At 41.7% G+C, this 24,234-nt stretch overlaps 1 protein-coding gene across 6 annotated transcripts in view; it reads right to left on the minus strand.

Annotated features, from left to right (window-relative positions):
• Window positions 1-24,234, minus strand: part of PIR (pirin) — a 98,428-nt gene that overhangs the window by 35,109 nt on the left and 39,085 nt on the right. For all 6 annotated transcript variants that reach the window (XR_009598908.1, XM_004021931.5, XM_042242291.1 and 3 more), the window contains one exon: window positions 3,055-3,139. Coding sequence is in view for 5 of the 6 variants with exons in the window: in XM_004021931.5 (XP_004021980.1) it covers window positions 3,055-3,139 (85 nt within the window). In the remaining variant the exon portion in view is untranslated. The remainder of the gene's footprint in view (window positions 1-3,054; window positions 3,140-24,234) is intronic.

The following is a 24,234-nucleotide window of genomic DNA, read 5'->3' on the forward strand; positions in this document are numbered from 1 at the left end:
TTCTTTGTAAGAGATGCACCATCTAGCTCAATTCCTGATATCAACTGCCTTCTAAATCATCACTGCATGAAACATCTGTTTTCTGCAAGATTAGCACAACTCTACAGAAACGTGCCTTGCCCAAAGGAAGTAAAGAGATGGTAAAAATTGATTCCAATACTATTCGTGGGAAGGAATTCAGATAAAACCTCATCTGACTCATGAGAAATGTTACCAGTCTGCCTTAACTGGATGTCCCTCAGGACATAAGCATGTTCCTGGTGTCAGAAATGGGATGGCAGCAGTGCATGCCTTCATTTCTATCCTTTAGTTTGGTTACGGTACAACAAAGTCTAAATTAATGAGATTGCAAAGCTTATGACAAAGGCCAAACATAACCCAGACATCCACGTCAAATCCCTTTACCATGAGTAACAAAACAATCAAAATATTATAAACAAAACACGATGAGGAGCCAAAACACAATGAGACCCATTGTAGCCAATGGGCTACAATTTCAAGGAATATTTGATGAAACACAGCTCTCAAATAAAATAAATTTAGACAGTCCTTGGATTTTATAATGGAATTTGATCCAGGGAGGTGGTTTAAAAAGACAAAAGGTGACCCTGACTTGAATGATTTGATATTGAAATTTATACAGTATAATTTTACTAACCAATATGTTGGATTAAAGAGTTTGCCTGCAATGCAGGAGATCTGGGTTCAATCCCTAGGTTGGGAAGATCCCCTAGAGAAGGGAAAGGCTACCCACTCCAGCATTCTGGTCTGGAGAATTCCATGGACTGTATAGTCCATGGGGTCGCAAAGAGACACAACTGAGTGACTTTCACTTTCACTTTTATGTTGGGTTACAGGCAGCCAGAACTATTAAATAAGAAGTGCTGCTTTATAATACCTAAATTGTTTGCCTGGAATTGGACATGGAAGCTTCAAACTTTAGATCTGTCAGCTAATACATGAAAGCATGGATGAGTGTATATGGGGGGCAAGCGGAGAATACACTATAACTGAAAGTGACATACTGCAAAAGACACGTTTGTCTGCATCCTAACTAGGTTTGTAACAGGCTTGTCTAAAGTGAGTTTACAGGGACCCGATGAGAAACATGCATTTCTAAGCTACTTGTTCTTGTATGTGTCCCAAAACGTCTTTGAAACAACTCTGTTTAAAATCCATAATGCCAAAATAATCTAGAGGTATAGCTTTGTAAACTGACAGATACATATTCTCTTATGAGGCAATATATAGAGTAGTGGTGAAGTACAGAGTCAACATTAACATGAACCACGGGGGCTTCCTTGGTGGCTCAGATGATAAACAATACACTTACAATGCAGAAGACCCAGGTTCGATCCCTGGGTCGGGAAGATCCCCTGGAGGAGGAAATGGCAACCCACTCTAGTAGTCTTACCTGGACAATCCTGGACAGAGGAGCCTGGTGGGCTACTGTCTATGGGGTCACAAAGAGTCGGACATGGCTGAGCGACTAACACTTTCACACACATTAAGTATTGGTAGGTTCATGGAGAAACTGCTGTCTCATATACTGCTGTTGGAGCACAGGAGTGCCTTTCTGGGTTGCAATCTGCCAGACTTTTAAAATTAAACATGCACAGGCCTTGTGATCATCCCTGGAAACCTACTGTAACAAAACAACCCCTCTAAGGAAGTACATGGGTACAAGAATGTTCACTGCAGACAGTGTGCAGTAGCCAAGCACTAGAAACAAGGAGAGCACCTGCTGAGAGGGAAGAGCGAAATGCATTGTAGTCAACCCACGGCATAGAATGGGTTCAAAGCCAAAGGAGCAGATCCTGAGGAATTTCCATGAGGTTCGGTCACAAAAGCAAGATGCAAAAATTTATGATTTCATTTTAGTAAAACAAGGACAAAACCTTGTATTTGTGTACATTTACATGTACATATACGTGTATAGAAGTAAGTGATGAGAAAAATACTGCAAGATCTTATTCAAGGATTATCTCTGAACTACTCCTGATCTAGGATACAGAGAGGATACTGCTATGGGTAGATGAGAGGAGGGGGAAAGGGTTGTGAGGGAAGCAAACTCAAAAAATAAAAGAAAAAACCCACAGCATTAAAACTTAAAGCACATGTGCTGTCACACTTACTGTTATAAAAAGTAAGGCACATGTTTAATTGCATTCATGTAAAAAACCTTTCTGAGCTTAAAAGTAGCCAGAATGGAAAAAAACAAAAAAGAGAAGAATGGGTCCAAGGTTAATACCGTACCTAATGACTTCAGGGGTGGCCCTTTTAAAAAATAAAACTGGCTTTAAATACTTGGGAGTTTTCTAATTGTTCTTTGGATTTAAATGGTGACTTATAAGTAAATCCTCCATAACAAAAGCTGTATCTTAATCAAGAATGCACTTGTTCATAAGTAACACAGGTTGGATTGCCTCCCGGAATTGTGAGTCAAAAGTGGCTGGGAAGTCAAGAGACCTGGGTAAACGTCCTGTCGTGTCCAGCAAGTCCTTACATGGCCTTGAGCAAGTAATGAATCTGTTGGGCCTCAGTGTTCACACCAATGAAATGAGGGGTGGCCCCAGCGGATTGGCCCTAACATTCTATGAATTCCTCCTGATTTTCTTAACTTGAAAAGCTCAAGTACTCTTTGCTCATTTAAACATAATTAAACAAATGATGCTAAAGCTGAAACTCCAGTACTTTGGCCACCTCATGCGAAGAGTTGACTCATTGGAAAAGACTCTGATGCTGGGAGGGATTGGGGGGCAGGAGAAGAAGGGGCCGACAGAGGATGAGATGGCTGGATAGCATCACTGACTCGATGGACGTGAGTCTGAGTGAACTCCGGGAGTTGGTGATGGACAGGGAGGCCTGGCGTGCTGCCATTCATGGGGTCGCAAAGAGTCGGACATGACTGAGCGACTGAACTGAACTGAACTGAAACATACACAGGTTCATAGAACTTTGTGTTGAGGTTCAGAAACAAACCCATTCCAGAGAAAGTGGCCCTTATGGTTTTTTCACCCTGAAATGATTACTAAACCCCAGAATCCATCATACCTTTAGGAATAGATTGCACATGCTTCGCTCCTTGGTCCAATTTAAAGTCCAAATATAAGGTTGGTGTGTAAGTGTAAATCTTGGACTGAAAAGAAAAAGGAAATCATCAGCATCTTTCCAAGAATAAGGTTCATCTTTACTTGAGCTGGTCCCTACTGTCATGGGCCTAGGGCCTGGATCCATTATATTTAAAACTCCTTCTTGGAAGATGCTATTAAAGTGGGCATGATGGGCTACCAATATACCCACCTCCTGAGGGTCTCAGTCTAAAAGTTCACCCTCCTAGCTTGACAATATTGTTGACAAGCTATTTTAGCATGGCAGCTGTCTCCCTATAGCCATTTCTCAAATATGATCTGATGTCAACAGTTCAATGGCCGACAGCTTCTCCACCTTCTCACTTCTTGTCTTCTCCTGAATATGGTAGGTTAACGCATATCAAATGTATGTTTCTTTTCCAGGTCTCAGTAAAGCTATGTCCATTTTGAAATTCAAAGAGCACAGCCTGTAAATATCTGTTCTAATCTGGCTCTCTTGCATTAAAAGGTGGTCCAACATTGCTGGTCTAAAAAAGCCACAACTCAAAATGTAAGAAAGGCCAACCTTTGCAGGATTTTTCAGTATAAACAGTGGCTTTGATTCCATCAACAGTTCAGCAGTTTGTAATTCAATATACTGCCATTCCGAATCACTGACACAGCCCCAAATCCAAGGGATTATCACTGTTGCCATAAACTTTATGATGTTTCATTGTTTGTCACAAAGTCCCAGTGGTTCTGTTCTTATTTTTTTAAGTTAAAAAACACACAAAGATGAAAAAGTACATAATGCCAAATTTGGCAAGGATGTGGAGTAATTGAAACTTTTATACATTGCTGGTAGGACTATTACTTGATATAAACACTTGAGAAGACTGCTTGGCAGTATGTACTACAGATGGATGTATAAATAATTTCAGCATTCCAATACAACAGGTGTATCCCCAACAGAAATGTTTGCTGCTAGACATGTACTCAAATCTTGATAGTAACAATGTCGGTGATTGCCCAAGCTGGAAATATTCCCAATGTCTTTAATAAGAGAAAAGATAAGTAAACTGCAATATACAAGGGACTATGACACAGCAAGGAGAATGAATGAACTCAACTATATGCAACAACTCAGATGAATCTCGCAAACATAGTACTGAACAAGCAAAAACAGACACAGATCATATAACATATGCTTCTGGGGACTTCCCTTCCAGTCCAGTGGCTAAGACTCCAGCTTCCCATGCAGGGAGCCCGGGTTCGGTCCCAGGTCGGGGAACAAGAGCCCACATCCTGCAACTAAAGATCCCACATGTAGCAACTAAGACTCGGCACAGCCAAATAGATAAATACATAAAACATAGGCTTCCATTTCTATAAAGTTCAAAACAAGGGAAAACTAGTCTATGGTATCAGAAATCAGAAAAGTGGTTACCCTGGGATGGTCAGTAACTGAATGAAGTTTAAAAGGGGGCTTCTGGAGCCTGGCAGTATTTGGTTTCTTGGTTTCATGGATGAGTTCACTCGGTGAAAATCATCTGAGTCATACACATGATTTGTGTACTTTTCTGTGTATGTGTTGTATTTTTTAACAAATATTTACACTCAATAGAAACACAGTGTGTAAATAGACCACAAGATAGAATCCAGAGCCCTTTACCATCCTTAATAAGGGCATCATTTTGCACTGTCAACTCCACGAGGACATGGCCATCTTTCTGCCCTTTTCACCTGGAGCCAATGCACAGGGCCTGTCACATAGTAGGTGTTCAATAAAATTTACCAAATGATGTTTCATTATGAAAAACCTCATGTATAATAATAAATTTATTTATAGTATACATAGTATATTCATCACTATCTTTACCAACATGTAGCAAAATGCATTTCTTCAAGACAGGTGATTAGGTATGGCCCAAGTGTATGTCTGGTGATTAAGTTTTGGAAGAGAATTGTAAATAATGCTATCAAAAGATTATTCCCTGAAAAAGTCCCATGAATTGAAGCTTTGGGCTTCAAGTGGTCTGGTAGGTGCTTTTACGTGGCTTAGGAGCTCAAGCTGCATCCATACAGCTTCAAAGACTGGAAAGGCAAATTCCCCTGTGGGAACATAAATGAAAGAAGAAAGACCTGTGACATCAAGGGTGACCTGAGGCCAAAGATTCCCAATCAATCTGAGGAGCTTGGAACACACATGAAACAAGGGCAGCACCCGCGGGACACAGATTTGATCCTCCAGCCTCATGAGGTGTGTAAGGCACCATCTGGAAAGGATCTGGTTTTGCCTAATGAAGACTTCTAAAATTACTCCTAAAAAGATCAAGGGAAAACTTCACTTAGTATCAGATGACTCCCCTTCTGAGGCAATATTTTACTCTCTTTCAGAAAAAAGAATCTCTGCTTGGTTCAAGCATCTTTTCTGATCTCTGCCTCCTGGCCAAGGCAGTATCCCTGACAATAGCAAAGACACGAATCACAAAGAGGCTCTTGGTTTAACTTTTACTAGAAGTCTCCCAAAATGTATACATAGAAGTCATCCAGGAGGCTTTGATGCTGGTATTGCTTTTCCTGGTGACTAGCAACACCTTTATCTTCTTCTGGGCTTAGTTCACTCCATCTGAAAATCTGATGTTGAGACTTCACTGAGGTTGAAATGTATTTCTGGCTCTGAAATTCTGAATCAGAAAGTTAATGTTTTTTCCCCCACTTTTTAATTTTTTTAAATTCTGTTCTGATTTCTCAGACTAGAGCTGTAGAGAAGTGAGAAGGTGGCTGGGGCAAGGGAGAGCCACGAGGGCTGTGGGGACTGTGTGGGGTGCCACTGGTTAACTCGTGGTATTCTTGCCCCCAACCTCAGCCATCTATTTTGCCCTCCTGGTTAGCTCTTCTCTTCTTCCTGCCTCTAGCTTTTCAACCTAATCCATACTGCCTCTCCAAATAGTAGCTCCTCTCTCTCTAATACTGCAAGGACACAGATATGTGTGTATACACATAGACACAGAATTCTGTACTTATGTATTAATTTACAAAATTACAAAAAACAAAGAATGAGGGCCATTAGAAAAGCCACAAATATATCCTACAACCTCACAGTATGAAAAGGGCTACAGGGAAGTTTTAAATTCATTTTGAAGTTTTTTTGTTTTTTTTAACAACATCTACAGCTTAAAACCGGATTCTGATTCTAGTCTCTTTGTACTGAAAATCAGATCATTGACAGTTTCAATATAACACTTCTTGAATAATCAACTACCCAAAACCTGTATGTACCTTATTCTATTTAAATTAATCCATACTGAGATGAAACTCAATTTGAAAGCTGTTCCTATGAATCTGTGTATGCATATATATATATATATATATACACATATATATGGATAAATATACACACACATACACACAGAATTTTTGAAAAGCAGGTAGGTTTTGCTTTTTAAAATTTTGATCTTCTATGGCAGCTCTGTTGAAATACCAAATGTAATTTCTCTTCATTTAACTCAGGGATGGTAACACCAGCCTCCAATACACTTTGAGCAAATCTGGACTTAATTTTTCCATCACACACACTGCTGATTTGCAACCATAAAGAATATTGCCATTCGGCATACTCTTGTGTTCTCTTTTGTTTATTTTCATATGCAGTATTAAACTATTAATAGACCCTCAAAATAGAATGAAAATTTATTTACACAAATCATTCTTTTTTGCTCTCAATCTATCTATTTCCATAGGATTAAAATAACTGGTTCAAGGCAACCTAAAATAAAACATTTCTCCATAAATCTGTTTCGGCATGAACCAAACTAACGCACCTAAATTCTATCAGAGAAATTATTGTCATCATCCTTTTGCTCTTTTGGTCCTGATTAACACTGCCTGCACAGGTACTAAAATCCCACATGGTTCCTCTTTCGCCTTTCTTTTCATTATTTAATTGTCTGTTTAAAGCATTTGGGAAACTTATCTTTAAAGGGTTCTGTCTGTATTTTAAAAGCCCAATAGCTTAAAATCTTACAGTTCAAATATCATGAAGGCAAAGCTTCTAGAAGTGAAGTAACAGAACTCTTTATGAGACGTTAAGGGTAAATTCTGGCTAACCACTAACAACAGGGGTGCTACCAAATCCAGACAAGCCTTGTCTCTCTTTCTCTATAAATACGTTGGAATTAAACCCTAAATGAGCCTAAGACACCACTCCAATAATGACCACAAAACAACCAAGACAAAGCACGGTCTACAAAACCACTTCCTTTGGAACCTCAACTACCTTCATTTTCCAGCCTTCAAAGACCTCCTGCTTGCCCTGGCTTTCGGTATGATTCCCGTGTTAAGCTGGTTTCCTTCCTCTGCTTTTATTCATAAATGTGATCTTAATTAGGAGATGAAATTACTTCCACATGGAAGCCATGTGACTTAGTATGTCCTCCCAAGAAAAAGAAAGGTGCCTGCTATGTTGCTTGCTATGTATAAGTGAGGTAAAGAAGATGAAATATTGTTCATGTTGCCACTGCTCCTTCCACAAATAACTACCTCCCATCTATCCCTGCATGCAGCTCATTCTACTGCCATGCTGGCCTTCCCTAAAACCAAGGGGCAGCAATTTGTCACATGTCAGAGCTGTAATAAGTGTTTTCACATCTTTTTGAGAACTATTTTCAAACCTTTGATGATGGAGTGATTTTTTTTTTTATTTTAGGAAAAGCACTTGAATTCTCAATCTTACTAGATGCTGCTTATGCAAATTACTCTAGAGTAACATGTGCAAATTTTCAGGATTTTATAAAAGAAAGAAGCAGTGTATATATATCTATTCCTGGACCCTCACTCTCATGTTGGATCACCACCCTAATGTTCAGCATTTGGTTTTTTTTGGCATCATTGGTAACTTTTGATGGATACCTTTGCATGTAAATTTTTGACCACATTTCTATTTTTTTCCTTTCTCAGTGAAATTGTGGGTCTAAAGGTCTAGACATTTCAATACAGCTCTTGATATATCTACAAGTTTATGGCCAAATGCAATGTGGCCAAAAATGAGCTGGTCAACACGGTAATGTGACTGAATAGCAATTTCCCCAAACTTATCTACTGCTTCCCTGGTGACTCAGACGATAAAGCATCTGCCTGAAATGTGGGAGAACTGGGTTCAATCCCTGGGTCAGGAAGATCCTCTGGAGAAGGAAATGGCAACCCATTCCAGTACTCTTATCTAGAAAATTCCATGGACGGAGGAGCCTATGTCCATGGTAGGCTACTGTCCATGGGATCACAGAGTCGGACACAACTGAGCAACTTCACCCTTGTCTACTGCTAGTTGTTGGTTTTTCTGGTCTCTGTAATTACACTACACCACAGGGCAATTTTCTAACTCATTATGTCCTCTAAATATCGTTTTTTTCCCCCTATTCATCTAATCTCCTATTGTTAGAAAGTTAACTCATCCTAACAAATTCCCTATTGTTACACATTTAAATTTTTTCCCCAATACATCCTTCTTCAAAAATAGAAGGGAAGGATTAATTGCTGGAAAATAAAAAGAAAAGGGAAAAAAAACTGGACATCTCTGAGAAAATAGAGTTGCAGGGCATGGGGTCAAGGGAGTTTGGTGCTTCTCTTATCAATTTATCTGAGACAGTTTTTTAAAAAATAAATGAAGGCTATTTACTCTTAATACTGTTAGTTGTAAAAGTCACCCAGTTTGTTTTTGGCTTTTTTGTGGCATTTCTGACATGGGTCAGCTCTACCAATCTTTTCCTTGCAATGCTTTTAAACTTAGAAAGTCTTTCCCCATGCAAAGGTCACGTGAAATGTTTGCCTGCATCTTTCCACTTCAAAATTGTTTTAACACTTAATTATTTGATCTATGTCACATTTATTTTCTTGTGATGTGTGAGATCAGAAGCCAAACTGGTTTCTTTCTATGAATGCTTAATCAGTTTTCCCCGTTGACTTATTCTCTTTTCCCCAACAGATGACCATCTTCTTTATCATGACGTTTGCACATACACTTGGTCTATTTCAGGCAGGTTCTCTTCCTGCCAGTCACCAAAAATAAAAGAGCCTCAGTGGAAAAAACTTTATTGGTGGACTAGCTCAGAGGCTTCAACTAAGAGAGGACGATCTACTCCACAGGAGTTCTGGGCATCATCTAGCCCATCACCCATGGGGCTTCCCCATCTCATCTTCCTGCCACGACACTCCGGCTCTCACAGGGCTTTGCACTAGAGAGAAAACCCACCAACACAGATCTGTTCTCTCCACCACTTACACCTCCATACAACTCAAGAAACTCACTGCCAGATCCACAGCCCCTGTGGGAGAACCATGCCTTCCTCTTTCATCAGGAGATAGCATGCTTTGAGGAAATGAAAAGTAGATTTACCCATTCTTTAAAGCCAAATTCCAAGTCTTGTTGAGAACTGGCTGATGCTCTTCAGCCAAAGGGTAAGTCTTCTGTCTCCAATCCAAAGCACTCTGATTTCAGAATTCTTCATTATTTTAAAGAATTCTGATAAGGAGTGGGAGAGATTAGTTCCTATCCTTAGTGCCAAAGGTATTGTGGGGAGCATTAAAGCCCTTAATTACATTCTGACATATACATGAAGTGTTACCCAAAGAGAAGACAAGGAACTCGTGGGCAAAATGCCAATGACTCTGTATAGGGTGATAGTTAGAGAGGGTCAGACCACATTTTTAACTTTTATCAATAATACAGGATTACAGAAAATCTCGACCATCAAGCTGTCCAGCTGAGCAGCCCTTGTGGATAGCCAAGTTATTCTACAGTCTAGTCTCAAGAGCACCCTTTTTCAAGAAGCATTTTCATCAGTAGGAACAGTCGAGTCCCTCCCCTTCTTACCTTGTGTTTGGGGGAGGGGTCGTGAGGAGAGAAGAGCTAAAGAGGAAGGGAATAAAGATGCTGACAGGACTCATGGTCCCAAATTTAATCAGAGACATGTTCATTGTGGAAGCAGACTTTGATTGCTTCACTCTTTGAGTCAGCATCTTTGCACAAATTGGGTTACAGACATGCTAAAATTTTCCGGAAAATAAAAAACAGAGAAAGAACAAATGCCCATCTCTTAGATGAATAATCCATCCATAATCCTACAAAGGCTACAGTAAAATAAAATCACAAATGGCCCCTAAATATGCCAACAGGGAAACTCCCTATTGCTTATCTCCCATCCATGGGTAATGTTTTTCAAGGCTAAGTCAGCAAATCTATTAATCGATGCTAGAATATCCCTGACAGAGCTTTATAATGCTTTTAATCTCTATTAGTTACACTTGGCATTTACTAAGGGGCTTTAAGAGTTCTTCTGAGAAAGTACATCGACATGGGAAACTATGTGGCAAAGATACAATTTCATAGAGCTCTGCAGATAGATCACAGTGTGGACATGAAGCTTTGACTGTAGGTCTGAGGGGGAATTAATTATGGCACAGGGCTTCTCCTACATAATTGCTTGCAAGATGTTCTGACATGATCGCAGTGTCTGAAGACAAGTGCCTGAAGATACCCTTCTGGTGGAGATAGAAGATGGAGGCTCATTCTGAAGCTTTCCTCCATGAAAATGAGCTAAGGCATTCCCAAACTGGAGAGGGACTCACTCAGCAAGTTTATGCACAAGGGCTGAAGGGTGTGATAAAGGCAGACCTACTGTTCAAATAAAATGGGGCAGACCTGAGTTTGGGTCTAGGTTCCTTCCACATCGAGCCGTATGACTTTTGCCCAGTTGAGTTATTGCATCCTCATCTACAACGTGACGGAGGCAGACAGCCGCTCTATCGTATCTATTGCTGCCAGACATTATGACTCAAACCCAAGTGCCAGAAACCACAGGAAGAGTCGGTCTTGCCTGGTTCTGAAAATCATCTCATATTCCCAGGAATTCTAGACTCATGCTGCCCTAAGAACTTCATTCACATCTTAATACCTCACAATAACCTCTCAGGAACCTGTCTCTTCCTTGATCAACCCCCAAACTTACTATGCCAACCCCTCTGAATGAAGAAAGTCTCCACAGGCTCCAAAGTATCAAATAGGGCCTCCTGTCTACCCAGAAACAAGGAAAGAGGAAGTTCCCTACTATTCAGCAATAGTTCTGAGAACCTGAAGAGTTGACAAGGCTGCTGAAGAGCCAGAGACCTAGGGAAGCGGTCAGTACTCATCCCCCGTCCAGGGCAGGGGATTGCTCATAATTCCTGGGTGAGGAGGAAGTGGTTAGCTCCTTAGCAAGAGGAGGGATGGGTTAAGAATTCCCTCTTTAACATCCATCTCTCCTCTTACGTACTCTCTGTCTTTAAAGTTCCCATGGAAAAGGAACCCACTCTCAGCAGAAAATCTGATTTCTGTTGGGTTGTGCTGAATTGCTAAGGATCTATGTAGGTCTGTGGTTAAGGGCACAAGGTTGGGAGCCAGATATCCAGTTAGAAGGCCAGTTCTGTCACTCCCTAGATGCATAACCTTGGGTGAGTTGACCATCTCATGATGCCCTGGGCCCTTCTCTCATCAGGCTGTTATGAAAATTTGATTGGACACATTTTACGTGTCTCCTCAGAGTCCCTCAGCTTCACTGGCTTCTGAGGCCTTGGCCACCTATGGAGATGTCCCTGCATGCCATGGCTGCTGCCAGTGTGGACACCTCCAGCTACCTCAGCCCCTCCTGGGTGACTGTCAAGCTCTCCCACAGCGGTGGGAGCTACAGCAGCTACAGAGTCTGGCCTGACAGACCTCCACACCTAGACTGGAATGAAGACCCAAGCTGCTGGATGGGGTGCGTGGCCTCCTCGGAGGCTACTGGAAGGGCCTGGGGACAGTCTGGAAAGGCAGGGAATTAGCATCCCTGGGGCAGATTTTGGCCAAAGAGGGATGAAAGATGTAAGATGACAGAAAAATTCTTCCTCTTTCTTCCTTCATTAGAAAGTTCTGAGCTACAGTTTTCCGAACAGGCCTCCTGTGTCACCAAGCATCTGTTTTGCTTCCTGTCTCCCTCACTCCCACCTCCCTGGGTCTGCACGAGACTTGCCTTAGGCTCTGTTTTCCAGAGAACCCAGGTAAAATCAGGAGGAAAAATAACTAATACATGTAAAACACTCAGAGCCTCACTGCACAATACTATCGCCACCACCTCCATGTGGCTACTGAGCACAGGAAATGTGGTGAGTATGAATCAAGATGTGCTGTGTTTAAAAAAAAAAAAAAAAGACAAACTGGGATTTCAAAAACTTAGCACAACAAAAATCTCATTATAATTTTATATTAGTTATATATTGAAAGGACAATATTTTAGATAACGGACTAAAGTATATTACCAAAATTAACTTCAGCTGCTTATTTTTCCTTTTTGAGTGAGTCTACTGAAAACCTTAAATGACATATGGCTTCCATTATATTTTTATTGGACAGCTCTGACTTTGAATATAGTGCCTTTTAAGCCTGAAAAAGATGTCAGCCATTTTCATTTCTCATCCCAAGAAGGTCTAGAGATTTGCTGTCTGTAAAGCCTAATGATAAAAAGGGAATGTGAGAACAGAAAGTGAGACAGATAAGGGAAAGGGGAACAAATCTTTATGAATTACTCTTTCTGTGGTTAGGCACATTATATACCATGCAAATCATTCAACGACTACATCTTAATGTCCCTATTTAGCAGATGAGGAAATGAAGGTGCAAAAGCAAATTTTCCTAAGATCACAGAGGTATCAAACAATGGAACTGAAAGGCAGACCCAGGTTGGCTTGACTCCATAGTCCATGCTCTTTTCAATCTATCATACTGTCAAAGGATTGACTCTCTAATGGTACAGTTTAGATAATGTAGCTAAGATGTTTTGGCATGAGTGAGAACATCCTAGAATCCCTAAGTCACCCACACAGGAGATCACCTACACTAAACAAGTTGAAAGCTGTTGCTGGACACAAATCAATCCATCTCTCCTCTCTCTCCCCACCACACACCCTCCCCCCACCAACACCCGCACTGTGGGCACATGTAACGCAAGTGGTCATGGCACATGATCACACAAACCCATGAAAACCCCTCTTATTTTGTATTTTTGCTCCATCATTCCCTGGTCCAACCCCATCATCCCAGCGGCTCTCAGTCAAATAATTAACATTCTTCCACAAGGAACAGTTACACTTGCCTACCATACATGAGTTTCTATTTCCTCCTATCCTTGCCAGCACTTGGTAATACCCAACTTCCTGATTTTTGTCAACTTACAGAGTGTAAAGTGGCAGATTATTAGAAAAGACATTTTTCTATGTATTGGTTAGAGGATTACCTTTTCATATTCTTCTCTGACTTCAACAGTTGGCTGGAGGATGTTCTTAAGAGCTGCTGTCCAGAGTTGCCACCAACACAAGCATCTGACTTCTCAAGAAGGCACAAAGGTCTCACCTCAAAGAATAGGAGACTATGGGTACATGGCTTCATCCTCCCAACTATGCTGGTGCTCTGGCCTGGCCACATACATCAGTCTTCTGCAGATGGAACTGCTCTAGAGCTTGGAGATTTGCTTGTTCAACAAGGTCTCATGGAACCAGGCCTGGTATTACAGCAAATGTATGTCCTATTGTTTTAGGGATATTTTGGAAGACAAATGAGAACTGGATAGAATGAATTTAAGTTTAGCAGTCCTGATGGAGCCACATCAAGTCCAGGAGGGCAACCCGGGCTACTGTGCTTATAAAGAAAAAGAAAATCCATGTTCTACTGAAGCAGAGCAGAATTTAAATTGGGTGAAAAGCCTTTGGGATTTTATTTAGAATGGAATATTAAATTATAATTTCTTTTGATTTGGTTTATAAAGGCAAGGAGTTTTAGATCAGAATCTGACTTTCTTCTTAGAGATTTGATGATGGGATCTGTTCAAATTTGGGATATTTTAACATCTAGATATTTCTTATGCTATCACTCAGGCTTTTCATGCACCACTCAACCTGGCTGCATATATTTTTGACAGGGAAATAAGATAGGGAGTCAATGTGCAGCCTAGAATATGTGATATACCTTGATGTTAAGAAAAGACTCTCTGTGCCCATTTCAAAACTTTCTGGTTAGCCCAGCTTATCCCAGACAGCAGAAGTTCGTTTTGGTGGGAGGAGGTCCAGGCTGATAAATTTCTCCTTTCCTTCCCTGAGGGGAGCACTCATTGCTAAGTGTCAAATCCAATAGGCTAACAGAATGAAACACTGGGGAATATGGTGGGAGCCTCCAGACCCTTCCCTGATGTCCCCAGGAGGCAACTGCCAGCTGCTCTTTGCCCTCCTTACTCATCCCTGGGGGTAGAGGGGAGGGGGAAGGATGGTACTCTCTTGATGAGGGTAACTTGAGGAAGTACACATGCTCAGCTCACACCCTTCTGGGCTTTTCCTTTTTTCTTTCCTCTCTCTCTCCTTCTGCCGTGAGATAATAAGTCTGCCTCTGAAAAGGATGTCTATGACTATCCAGCTCTGCCTAGACAGGTGTAACAAAGTAGGGAAGTAGGAAGCCCCCAAGATCTCAGACACAAGTCACTTGTTCTTCTCCAGATCTGACTAGTAACAAAGATGGTATTGGGTTTCCCTGGTGGCTCAGTGGTAAAGAATCTGCCTGCAATGCAGGAGATTCAGGTTCAATCTCTGGGTCAGAAAGCTTCCATGGAGGAGGGCATGGCAACCCACTTCAGTATTCTTGCCTGGAGAATCCCATGGACAGTGGACCCTGGCAGGCTACAGTCCATGGGGTCGCAAAAAGCTGAACACGACTGAAGCGACTGAGCACACACACGTGCACAAAGATGCTACTTGGACCTCTACCCAGCCGACTTCTCCAAGTCTACCTTGCAGTTCATTCCGAGGTTGGGATGTGAAGGAGGCTGATCTTCTGGTCTTCTCCTGCACCTCAACTCCCTACATCTGACTTCTGCCCAATTCTAGGTCCTCTCTGCTGCTTTTGTCTGGTTGACGGACTCTTGTCAGTTAAAACCTATGAAAAGATTTAATCACAGTCACCAGGAACTCTCACTCAAAACTTCTTTTGGACTAATCAGTAACAGATGGCCTTAAATCAGTACCTGATGCTGGGAAAATCCACCAGCCATGTACCCACAGTCACTCAGAGACACTCAAACTCTCTGAGGCAGACAAAGATGTATCTGGGTACTGACTCCTGACAAGCTGAGCAGCCACAGCCAGGCATGTGAGGAAAACTGGCCAGAGGCAGGGGTCTGAAGGTGGTGGGAAAGAAGGGCCTTGTTCTGGGTTTCAAAATGGTTTCCTTCCAACTGAAGCATTTAAATTTTTCCAATTGCTATTCATAGTTGGACCAGGAAAGAAAATTTGGGGCCATCATGGTTTCCTTCCATAATGTTAAAAAATAATCATCCACATGGGAGCAAAGAGAGCAAGGGGGCTTCATGAGGGGCTTAAGGTTTCATGAAAAAGAAGGAAATTAACATTATTTTATTCTTTATTGAACCTGGAGCTTATTCAATCCATGCTGTGTTCCAAATGGAACCCCTCCAGTTTCCACGTGGATGGCTCCTACAGACAGTGATGTGAATGTACTGTATCTTTGAAATTTTGCACTGTTTTGGTTTTGATCATGCAGAGAGGGAGAGAAAAGGCAGAGGGGGCAGAAGAGCAATTATGCCAGGTGAAACATCTTTGATACATTCATAATCAAAGACATTCGAGAATGACATTGACAAGTTAAAAAGAGAGAGAAATTACCACGTTACAAGAAAAGCTTCACATGATAAAAATGATTAACCATTTTCATGCTTAAAACAATGGGCATAAGTTTTGAAGGCCTCCTCAAAGCATTGTTATTCCACTGGCCACTGACACCTGTGAACAGCATTACTTTCACTCATGCTATCTCCTTTGTGCCAGGCCAGTTGGCTCCGAGATTCAGGCCTGCTGTTTCTGTCCCTTCCAGACTGGGCCGAGTCTCCCGTCTGTTCTGCCTTCCCCTAAACCCGCCATGTGTACTAGCCTGGTGACCCAGCAGAGTATACTCATGTTAGCAGTGAATATGTCTGTCCTTCCACCATGCCCTTCCAGCTCCCTGATATTTTTCCTCTTTTCTCTCACATCTTCACAGAGTTTTACACAAAGATGGCCCTCAGTACCACACTGAACTATGGTGGCATACATACCTTCCTGAAAAACCCTCCTAATTTCCCAATGACCACTACAGGAGTCCTTCCAGGAATGGTGGGATCTGACAGTTTCCTTGTTTTATTAAGAGTATGTGCAATAGCCCATGGTCTGCAATGAATGATGAAGAGGATTCCCTCTGGCTTGAAGACCACACATGCTCCTCTTTTACAGAGTCATCCCCATCCATGATTTAGAGCCCATTAAAGCTGAACACTTTTAATTCTTATTTCTCTTGGAGTACCTATACCTGACCACAGGAGAATTCTTAATAAAGCTTCAAGTAATCAGAATTCTACCTGACACCGAATTTACTCATCACATTTTAGTGTGACTTTGCTCAAACTGTTCAAAAGCCACATAATCCCAAGGATTTGTGCTTTGGTCAAAATAAAGTATGGTGTTTGTAGCTCTCAATGGTGTAGCTTTATATATGCCAGTATCAGTTTTTAAAATACCAATATGCACTTCATTTAAATGCACAAGAACTCAGTTTTTAATGCAATAGGCAAGAACCTCTGACACTGTCCTGTTTTCCTTCACTGTGGTTAGAAAAACTCTGTACTGTGTTCTGGGAAAAGACTTCTTATATCCCAAAAGAACAAGCCTTGACAGCCAGAGAAATGATTCAAATGACAGGGAAAGTGTCTGCTCACCTTTACTGAAGGTGATACCTTGCTTTTTAGAGCTTTCATTATGCCCTTAGTCTAAATCCCTTACTAATTTGTAACCCTCATTAGTAACGGCCAACAACGTATGGATGGTTCAGGAAATAACTTTTGGTTTAAAAGTACACTTATTCATAATTCATTTATTGGCAGAAGAGAGCTTGTTGACACCACTGGAATGTTCTAGCTAAGTGACTAGGTTGGCAGGGACATCTTAAAGGAATAAGAACATCTGGCACCCTTCGTGCACACCAAGAATGGTATTTCTGGGGTGAATGGGCTGCCCTGGGCAAGAGCAGCCTTCTGTAGAGCTGATGTGAACAGATCCTGACCACTGTTTATTTGAACATTCCTAACTGCAAGTGAAATGCCAGCTACGGCTGCCAACTCAGGACAAGTTCTCTGGTGTCTTCCTATTTACTGAACAAGACTAACAGACCTAACTGAGCCTGGTCTCAACACTGAATCAGAACCAAGATTTGCACTTGTCTGTGCAACAAGGCTGGTCATGTGCTTGGGCTACTGGGCCAGTGATGGGGCGGGTCCTACAGAATGAAGGGCTTTGTGAAATGTGAGTTGAGACAGGGCTGCACACAGCACCCCACCCGACCTTACCCTCAAACTATGCTACTGAAAACCCTGAGAGAGAGGGATGCAGGAATATATATACAACCAAGGTCAACCTCAGGTAACAGCCGGGTCTTGGGTTTGTGTTTCCTTTCTTCCAATATTTCACATAGTCTCCTCTTGCCCTGTTGCAGCTCCACCAGGATCTGGCTGCTTCTGGTTGCCTCTGCAGCCTCCCATCAAGATTCCCCCCAAAACCAGTGCACCCCTTGCGTCCAAGTCTTTTCTATAAGCCATTACAAGACAGGACCCCTGCCCTCTCGTTTTTCTTTCTTTCCCTTTCTCTCTCCATCCACACAAGCAAAATTACTTCTCTGTCCTCCCGACTACCATGGAAGTTTTACACATTGCTGTTTCAGCATTTCTTGTGTCACATGCTACTTCTGATGTTGGCCCATTTCTCCCCCCAGCTAGACTGTGACCTTATTTGAGGACCCGCTGTATCTTATTCACATCGTAGCTCCAGGGCACTGTGTACTGTACAAACAGCAGGCGTCTGTTGACTGAATGCACAGAACTCAGAAAGAAATGGGAGCTGTGAATTAAATAACAGTCAGTCCCCAAATCCCCTGAATGATGAAGACACGATGGCTGCATAGACCTATGGCAGCTAAGAAGGCTTCACTAAAGTAGAGGGGACCTGGGTTGGACCTTGATGATGACTAGTGAGCAGATGGAAATGGTGAAATTCTCTCCACATTTCTGTGGGCTTCACACTTGACAGTAACTTTTCCCTGAACTGCTCTGTTTCCCCCTTGTCCTGTGTCAAAGGGAGACCAGGAGACTCTGCCTGGTGTGGTATTTCCTTTCCTCTCTCCCCACACTCACTCATTAAAATATTTATTTAAAATTTGAAAATGAAAATTCAGCCTGAATTTATTTAGGTGCTTATGAACTTGCTAGGAAGAACTTTTTAAAAAACCATTCCTCATAGCATCTAATTAAACATGGACCATAAAAGAAAGGCAATGGAAATAAAACCCAGAGGAAAAGGAAACTGTTGTCAGACAGTAAGACAAAACCGCATCATTAAAAATCTTAAATGCCTACAATGATCAAATTATATTAGGTTTCCATAAATTGCCTCTTAGAGATAATGGCCATCGATTAAAAAATATTTAGTATTTAATATAACATTGAGTATCACAGTATTTTTATGAGCTCTTTTATATTTGTACCTACTTTTTATACTGAAAAATCCTAATTCCTAAAAATGTTAACAAACTTACTCATTTGTTTTCTTTCTTAATATGTACAGAACCATTTTAAAATTGTAATGCCAACATTAACAATACAAATACAAAATGAAGCTTAAAACTTTTTCTGTTTTTGCCTTTAGAATACACCCCACTCAAACTGTACACCCAGAAAACTGTGTTTAAAAGCCCTTAAAATAAGTATTTTCTCTGTGTGGTCTGAGATCTTTACACAAATTTTTAGGTTCTTCATTTGTTTCTGCTTGGTTTTAAGGTTTGGGCTTTTTTTTTTTTTTTCCTTCTGGTTTAACTTGTTTTAAATATGTAAATATTTACATCTTTCAAAATTAAAAAAAAAAAAAAGACATACTGAGAAAAGTCTCAGATTCATCCTTAATCTCCCTCCAACCCAAAGGGAATTTTTTTTAATGTCCAGTTTTTACGTTTATCACAGAGTGCTCTGCTGATTTAGAAATAAAAACAATTAACAGAGAGGCCTTTGGAAGAGAGGAGTCCTTTCTGAGCAAGTGCTGTTTTCCCTGTTGGCTCTTGAGCCAGCTGGACCCTGCTACCCAGATCCCTTTGTTAAAAACCCACCGCCCCACTTGCAACCTCCCCTACTGGGAGATTAGCCAGTCTTCTTTCTCAAACTAGATTCATGAACTTGCTGGAATACTTCAAAGAAAAAAAGAAGAGTTCCTGTGCTACCTGCTTACAAGATTTATTGACTTTTAAATGCTGCCTTGAGAAGTTGTTGTTCTGGGCTTGGAAAAGAAAGAGAGGCCTCCCGTGGGAGGGGGTCAGCTTTCCCCTCATCACTAAGGGAACAGAAGGTAGCTCACAAAGGCTAGGAGGGAGGCGAGCGAGAATCTGGTGCCAACTCTGAAGTCGGCAAGATCTATTTCACACTGCCAGTCCAATTTTTAAAAATTCACATTTCCCCTGAAAGAGCTAAATGGAAACAATGTAAAAACGTTCTAAGTCTACTGCCCAGTGTTATTGCCCAAAATCCACTGACATTTGGACTAGCTATAAAATTATTTCCTCGAAAGCTACATAAACTACATATTTTTTAATCAAATTAAGGTAAAGGGGAGACTGATGAAATTCTAGATTGATGATAAAGTGTTGCAAATAACTTTGTGCCCTTGGAGTTTCCCAGATGAAAACAAAAGCTGGCAAGTAGTATGGTGGGCAGCAGTTTCTCTCTAGTTCTGGTCTAGGAAAAGGCATGTGTGGTCACCAGTGGACTGCCACAGCCTGGGGACACCCTCAGCTCTTCAAATCAGAGGTGACAATCACAGGCTCGGTTACAGATCACATGCCAGCCCATAACATGGGCTAATTAGTGAGCAGGCTGTTTTTTGGCCCAAGGGACATGAGGTCTCCCAGTGCCGGCCAGGGCTAAACTGGGGCCCGGAAGGCAGAGCGCCCACAGGGATGCACTGAAAGCCAGTAAGTACATCACAACTCCATGTCAAGCCATGCCCTGAAACACACAGGAGAGATGTTACTGCAGGCAATGAAACACCTGTCTGTGGACCCCCAAAGGGAACCATGAACCTCCAAACCTCTGCTCAGTGATCGTTGTCACTGCTTGAATTTAAGAAACCTGCAGGAAACAATCTTTGTCTTACAGAACAGCCCAAAATTCACATTTAAAGGGAAAAAAAATCAATCTAGTCTTTACTTCCCTGCTTCCGAACTCCTTAAATAGTTTATTTCATTGGAAACTAGAATTTAGCTAATTTTATTGCTCTCTCAACTTTCTGGTTAGCTTAAACTAAGCTTACTGCAGTCATTCTTAATCCCTACATTGTTGATCTTACTACTTTACCCTTGTTTCTCACAATCCAGCGTTCATTTACATTTTAATTTCACTTCTGCACCTGGCAAATATTTACTGATTGCCTTGGATGTATCAGGCACTGTTTCAGGTGCTGGGGGGCACAGTGGTAAACAAGATTTGAGCAAATTACATGAGATGTTTGGCAAATTCTTTTGGAAAGTGAATTTTTAAAAGGTTTGGTTATCCAATACATGAATATACAGTCTGCTCATCAGAAGGAAGCTTCTTCTTGTTATGTCTGTAGGCCATGTGAATGCTCCACAAAGCTTCTGCAAAGAAGTAAAAGCAGCAACCACTTCTAGAGGCCTTACTCTACACCAGGGATAGGTTTAAGTTTTTTACCCATATTAACCAAGTTAATCCTCCCAAGGACCCTCTGAGTCATTATAATGATCTCCATTTTACAGATGAGAAAACTGAGGCCCAGCAAGCTTACATGACTTCACTAAAGGCAGTCAGTAGTGGAACTGGCCTTGAACTCAATAGCCTGGCTCCAGATTGCCTTTTTCTGACCCTGGTGGGGCTGAGGCCTCCTTAACATTTGCTTCTGACACAACGGAATTTTAAACAGCAGGAGGCAAGAAGAGGCATTTGTTGGGGAGAGAATCATGTCCCAGAGAGAACTGGCAATAAATATTCCTGATTGGCTGCCTGATACAGATGGAATGGAGTTTGGAGAATTTCATACTCTCATCAAATAAACATGTGATTTTTGACCTTCCAGAAGTGACAGAAACTATTCAAAGTATCCCATTTTTATCTTTTCCCCGTTTCAGCCTTCACTTTAGATGATGCTCTCCTGGCAGAATCTTCCTCAAAATTGGCCATGGCTTCTTAAGAGCTGAGGAAATGCTCAGACACATATAACTGGGAAAACAGGGACACATCTACCTTTGGGATTATGACAAGGTCAGTCGTACTGCTTGCAAAAGCTTCCAGCATTCTGCAACAGACTCCCTCGTGGCTTCTGTGGCTGTGGGAACTGAAGTCCAGAAAGGTTAAAAGATTTGCCAAAAGCCACAGAGCTGGACCATAACATCTTCTATAGGCACCTAACCAAACTGTCCCTTGTGATAAGTAAACTCTCGTGTCTTGGATCTCAGGGGTGTCACACATGTTACAAACCATGGTCCCCAGACCAGCATCACCTGGGAGCCAGTTAGAAATGGAGATTCTCAGGCATCACCCAGCTCTGCTGAATCAGAATCTGCATTTTAACAAGAGCCCCGAGAAACCCAGGTGAATATTAAAACTGGAGAAGCACTGGAATGGTCACTAATTCCATTTCTAGATATTTAAGTTGTTGGGAAGGGAACTGTTGGTGAGTCTTGGCTGGTTATAAGCATATCAGTCTCTTGAAAGGTATGTTCTCAGCCTCATCTCATGATTTAACTTACAATTATCTTCCTGATGCAAAACAACCTTCAGTTCATTTTTATGGTAGGTCTAGACTTTTAAAGATCCAATCATTCCTTTGTAAGCAGATACTAAGGCTTCAAGTGTGCAAAATGACATTTCTTATGAGACCCAGAATGAAATGGTTAAGAGCCTTCCGTGTGTACAAGGATTCATGCTAGTGTCTTTTCCTCAGAGCAGGTTAAAGACTTTTCCCAAATCCCAGCAAGTCCTTTTAGCATAGACCACGCACAGAAATCTCAGCCAAGCTTCTGCCCAAGTTAACACAAAGTAATCAAAATAATAATAAAACAGCTACCATTTACGTGGTGCTTACAACACGTCTGATGCTGTTTTGACACTTTGAGTATTAAAACTCACTTTTAAACTTTTCAGTATTAAATTTTTGAGTATTAAAAAATCATTTAATCCTCACAGCAACCATGTGTTACAGATGAGAACAATGGAGCACAGAGAAGTTCAGCGGTTTGCCATCAGCCACACAGCTGGTTCACGGTGGGGATTCTAATCCAGCTCGTCTATGTCTCCAGAGTTCATGCCACTAACCACAGCACCACACTGCCTCTCAGAGTCCAAATGAATGCTGCCCAGGCTTTCAAGACTCCTTTATTCAAATATTCTCATAATAAAGATTGATCACTTATTTAGGAGAATGTAATTCACTTCAGAGATTTTACTTGACAAAGGGAAAAAGAGAGGCCAGCAGCTACCAAGACATTGTTTCACTCAGTTAAAACATTACTTCTGGTCTCTAATTCTTGGTTGGGATTGCAAGACCAGGCGGTCTGCTGCTTGGAAGTACTTTAAAATGTCCTTCTGCCTATAACTGGGACCAGCTCTGACATTAAAACTGCACTGTATTTTCTGTAAACGAGAAGCAGTTGTAAACACTAAGGATTCATGATGTTACTAACTTCTCTTCAGCTGCGGATAGCTCCACTTTTTTGGTAAGAGAAATCTTAAAGACAATCCCAATACACGTGACTGGGCAAAGTCTTGTGCTTTGGTTGAAACACAGAGAGGGAAATCCTTTGACCTTTAACATCGGCCTCAGGATCCCCAGAAGGCCCATCCCTGGAGTCCTGAAAATACAGAATGAAAACTGCCATGGGAAATGGAGTGAAGGGCCTCTCCTCTGTGCCAGTTCAGCTCTTAGACCCTCCATGTCCTCTGCCTTGTACCTGTAAAGATCTCTCTGTAGAGCTGAAGAGAAGGAAACCCTGGATGCACAGTTGAGAAGGGTGCTGCCCAGTGCTTGGCAACGTATGAATGGGTCACAGAAACACAATAAAGGGCAACTTTTTCAACTGCAAAGTGAAGACAGAGGCCTGCCAGGGCACAGGCAGCAGTCAGTTATCAATGCTTAATAGGGAATGAAGTTTGATATGCTTTCCCTCAATCGCTTCTACTTGCACTGGAACAAGGCAAGGACGCAGGACAGGAAAGAACTGCAGCTGCAGCGCAGGAAATATAAAAACCAGTAAGTCCTCACCAATAATCACGACCAACTTGCTAACCACGAGGTGCATCCCACTGCCCAGCCACCATCCCTGTGGGTGCATATAAATAAAATTTAAATTTATTTAAATTAGCATTTAAAATAGCTTTAAGGGCTGGTTGCACAAAGAATTGCAAAGTGGGTCCCCATATGTTGATGCCACTGAACAGGTTAACAGACAACCAAAAATAGACAACAGGTAGCAAGCGGGGAACTGGAGGTCTCAGCCCCTCCCAGATCCCCCTTTCCATCCTTTTTAACCATTTCTGTGCCACCCACCCCAAACCAATGGCTGTAAGTAATAACTTGGGGAAAGGGAGCACAAAAGCCCAGCTCCCTTGCCCAGGGTGGGGCAGACTGATCCTCCCGAGTCTGAGTCCTCTTTGGGACTCTGCCTGAGATGACACCCTTGCTTGGCTACCTTGCCTTTCCTGTCCAGGTTCCTGTTTCTGTTCCCCAAGGGACACTCCCTTTAAAACCACTGCCAGAGGAGTGCTCACCTCTGGGTCTGCCTCTGTGGAACCTCACCTAAGAGACCACACGACCCAGCTCAGTATCTAGGAACCCAGGCTCCCGGGAAAGCAGGCATGCAACTAACACAGTCCTGAACATACCCTTTCCGTACCAACATCTGTCCATGAAATTTAGCTGAAATTGATCTCATTCGATTAAAAGGTGGGACCCAGAAGCGAAATATAAAGTCTCAGTTAAGAAGAATGCATAAGACATAAAGGGCTTCACAGGA

This window comes from Ovis aries, chromosome X (assembly GCF_016772045.2).
Source record: "Ovis aries strain OAR_USU_Benz2616 breed Rambouillet chromosome X, ARS-UI_Ramb_v3.0, whole genome shotgun sequence".
NCBI classification, from domain to species: domain Eukaryota; kingdom Metazoa; phylum Chordata; class Mammalia; order Artiodactyla; family Bovidae; genus Ovis; species Ovis aries.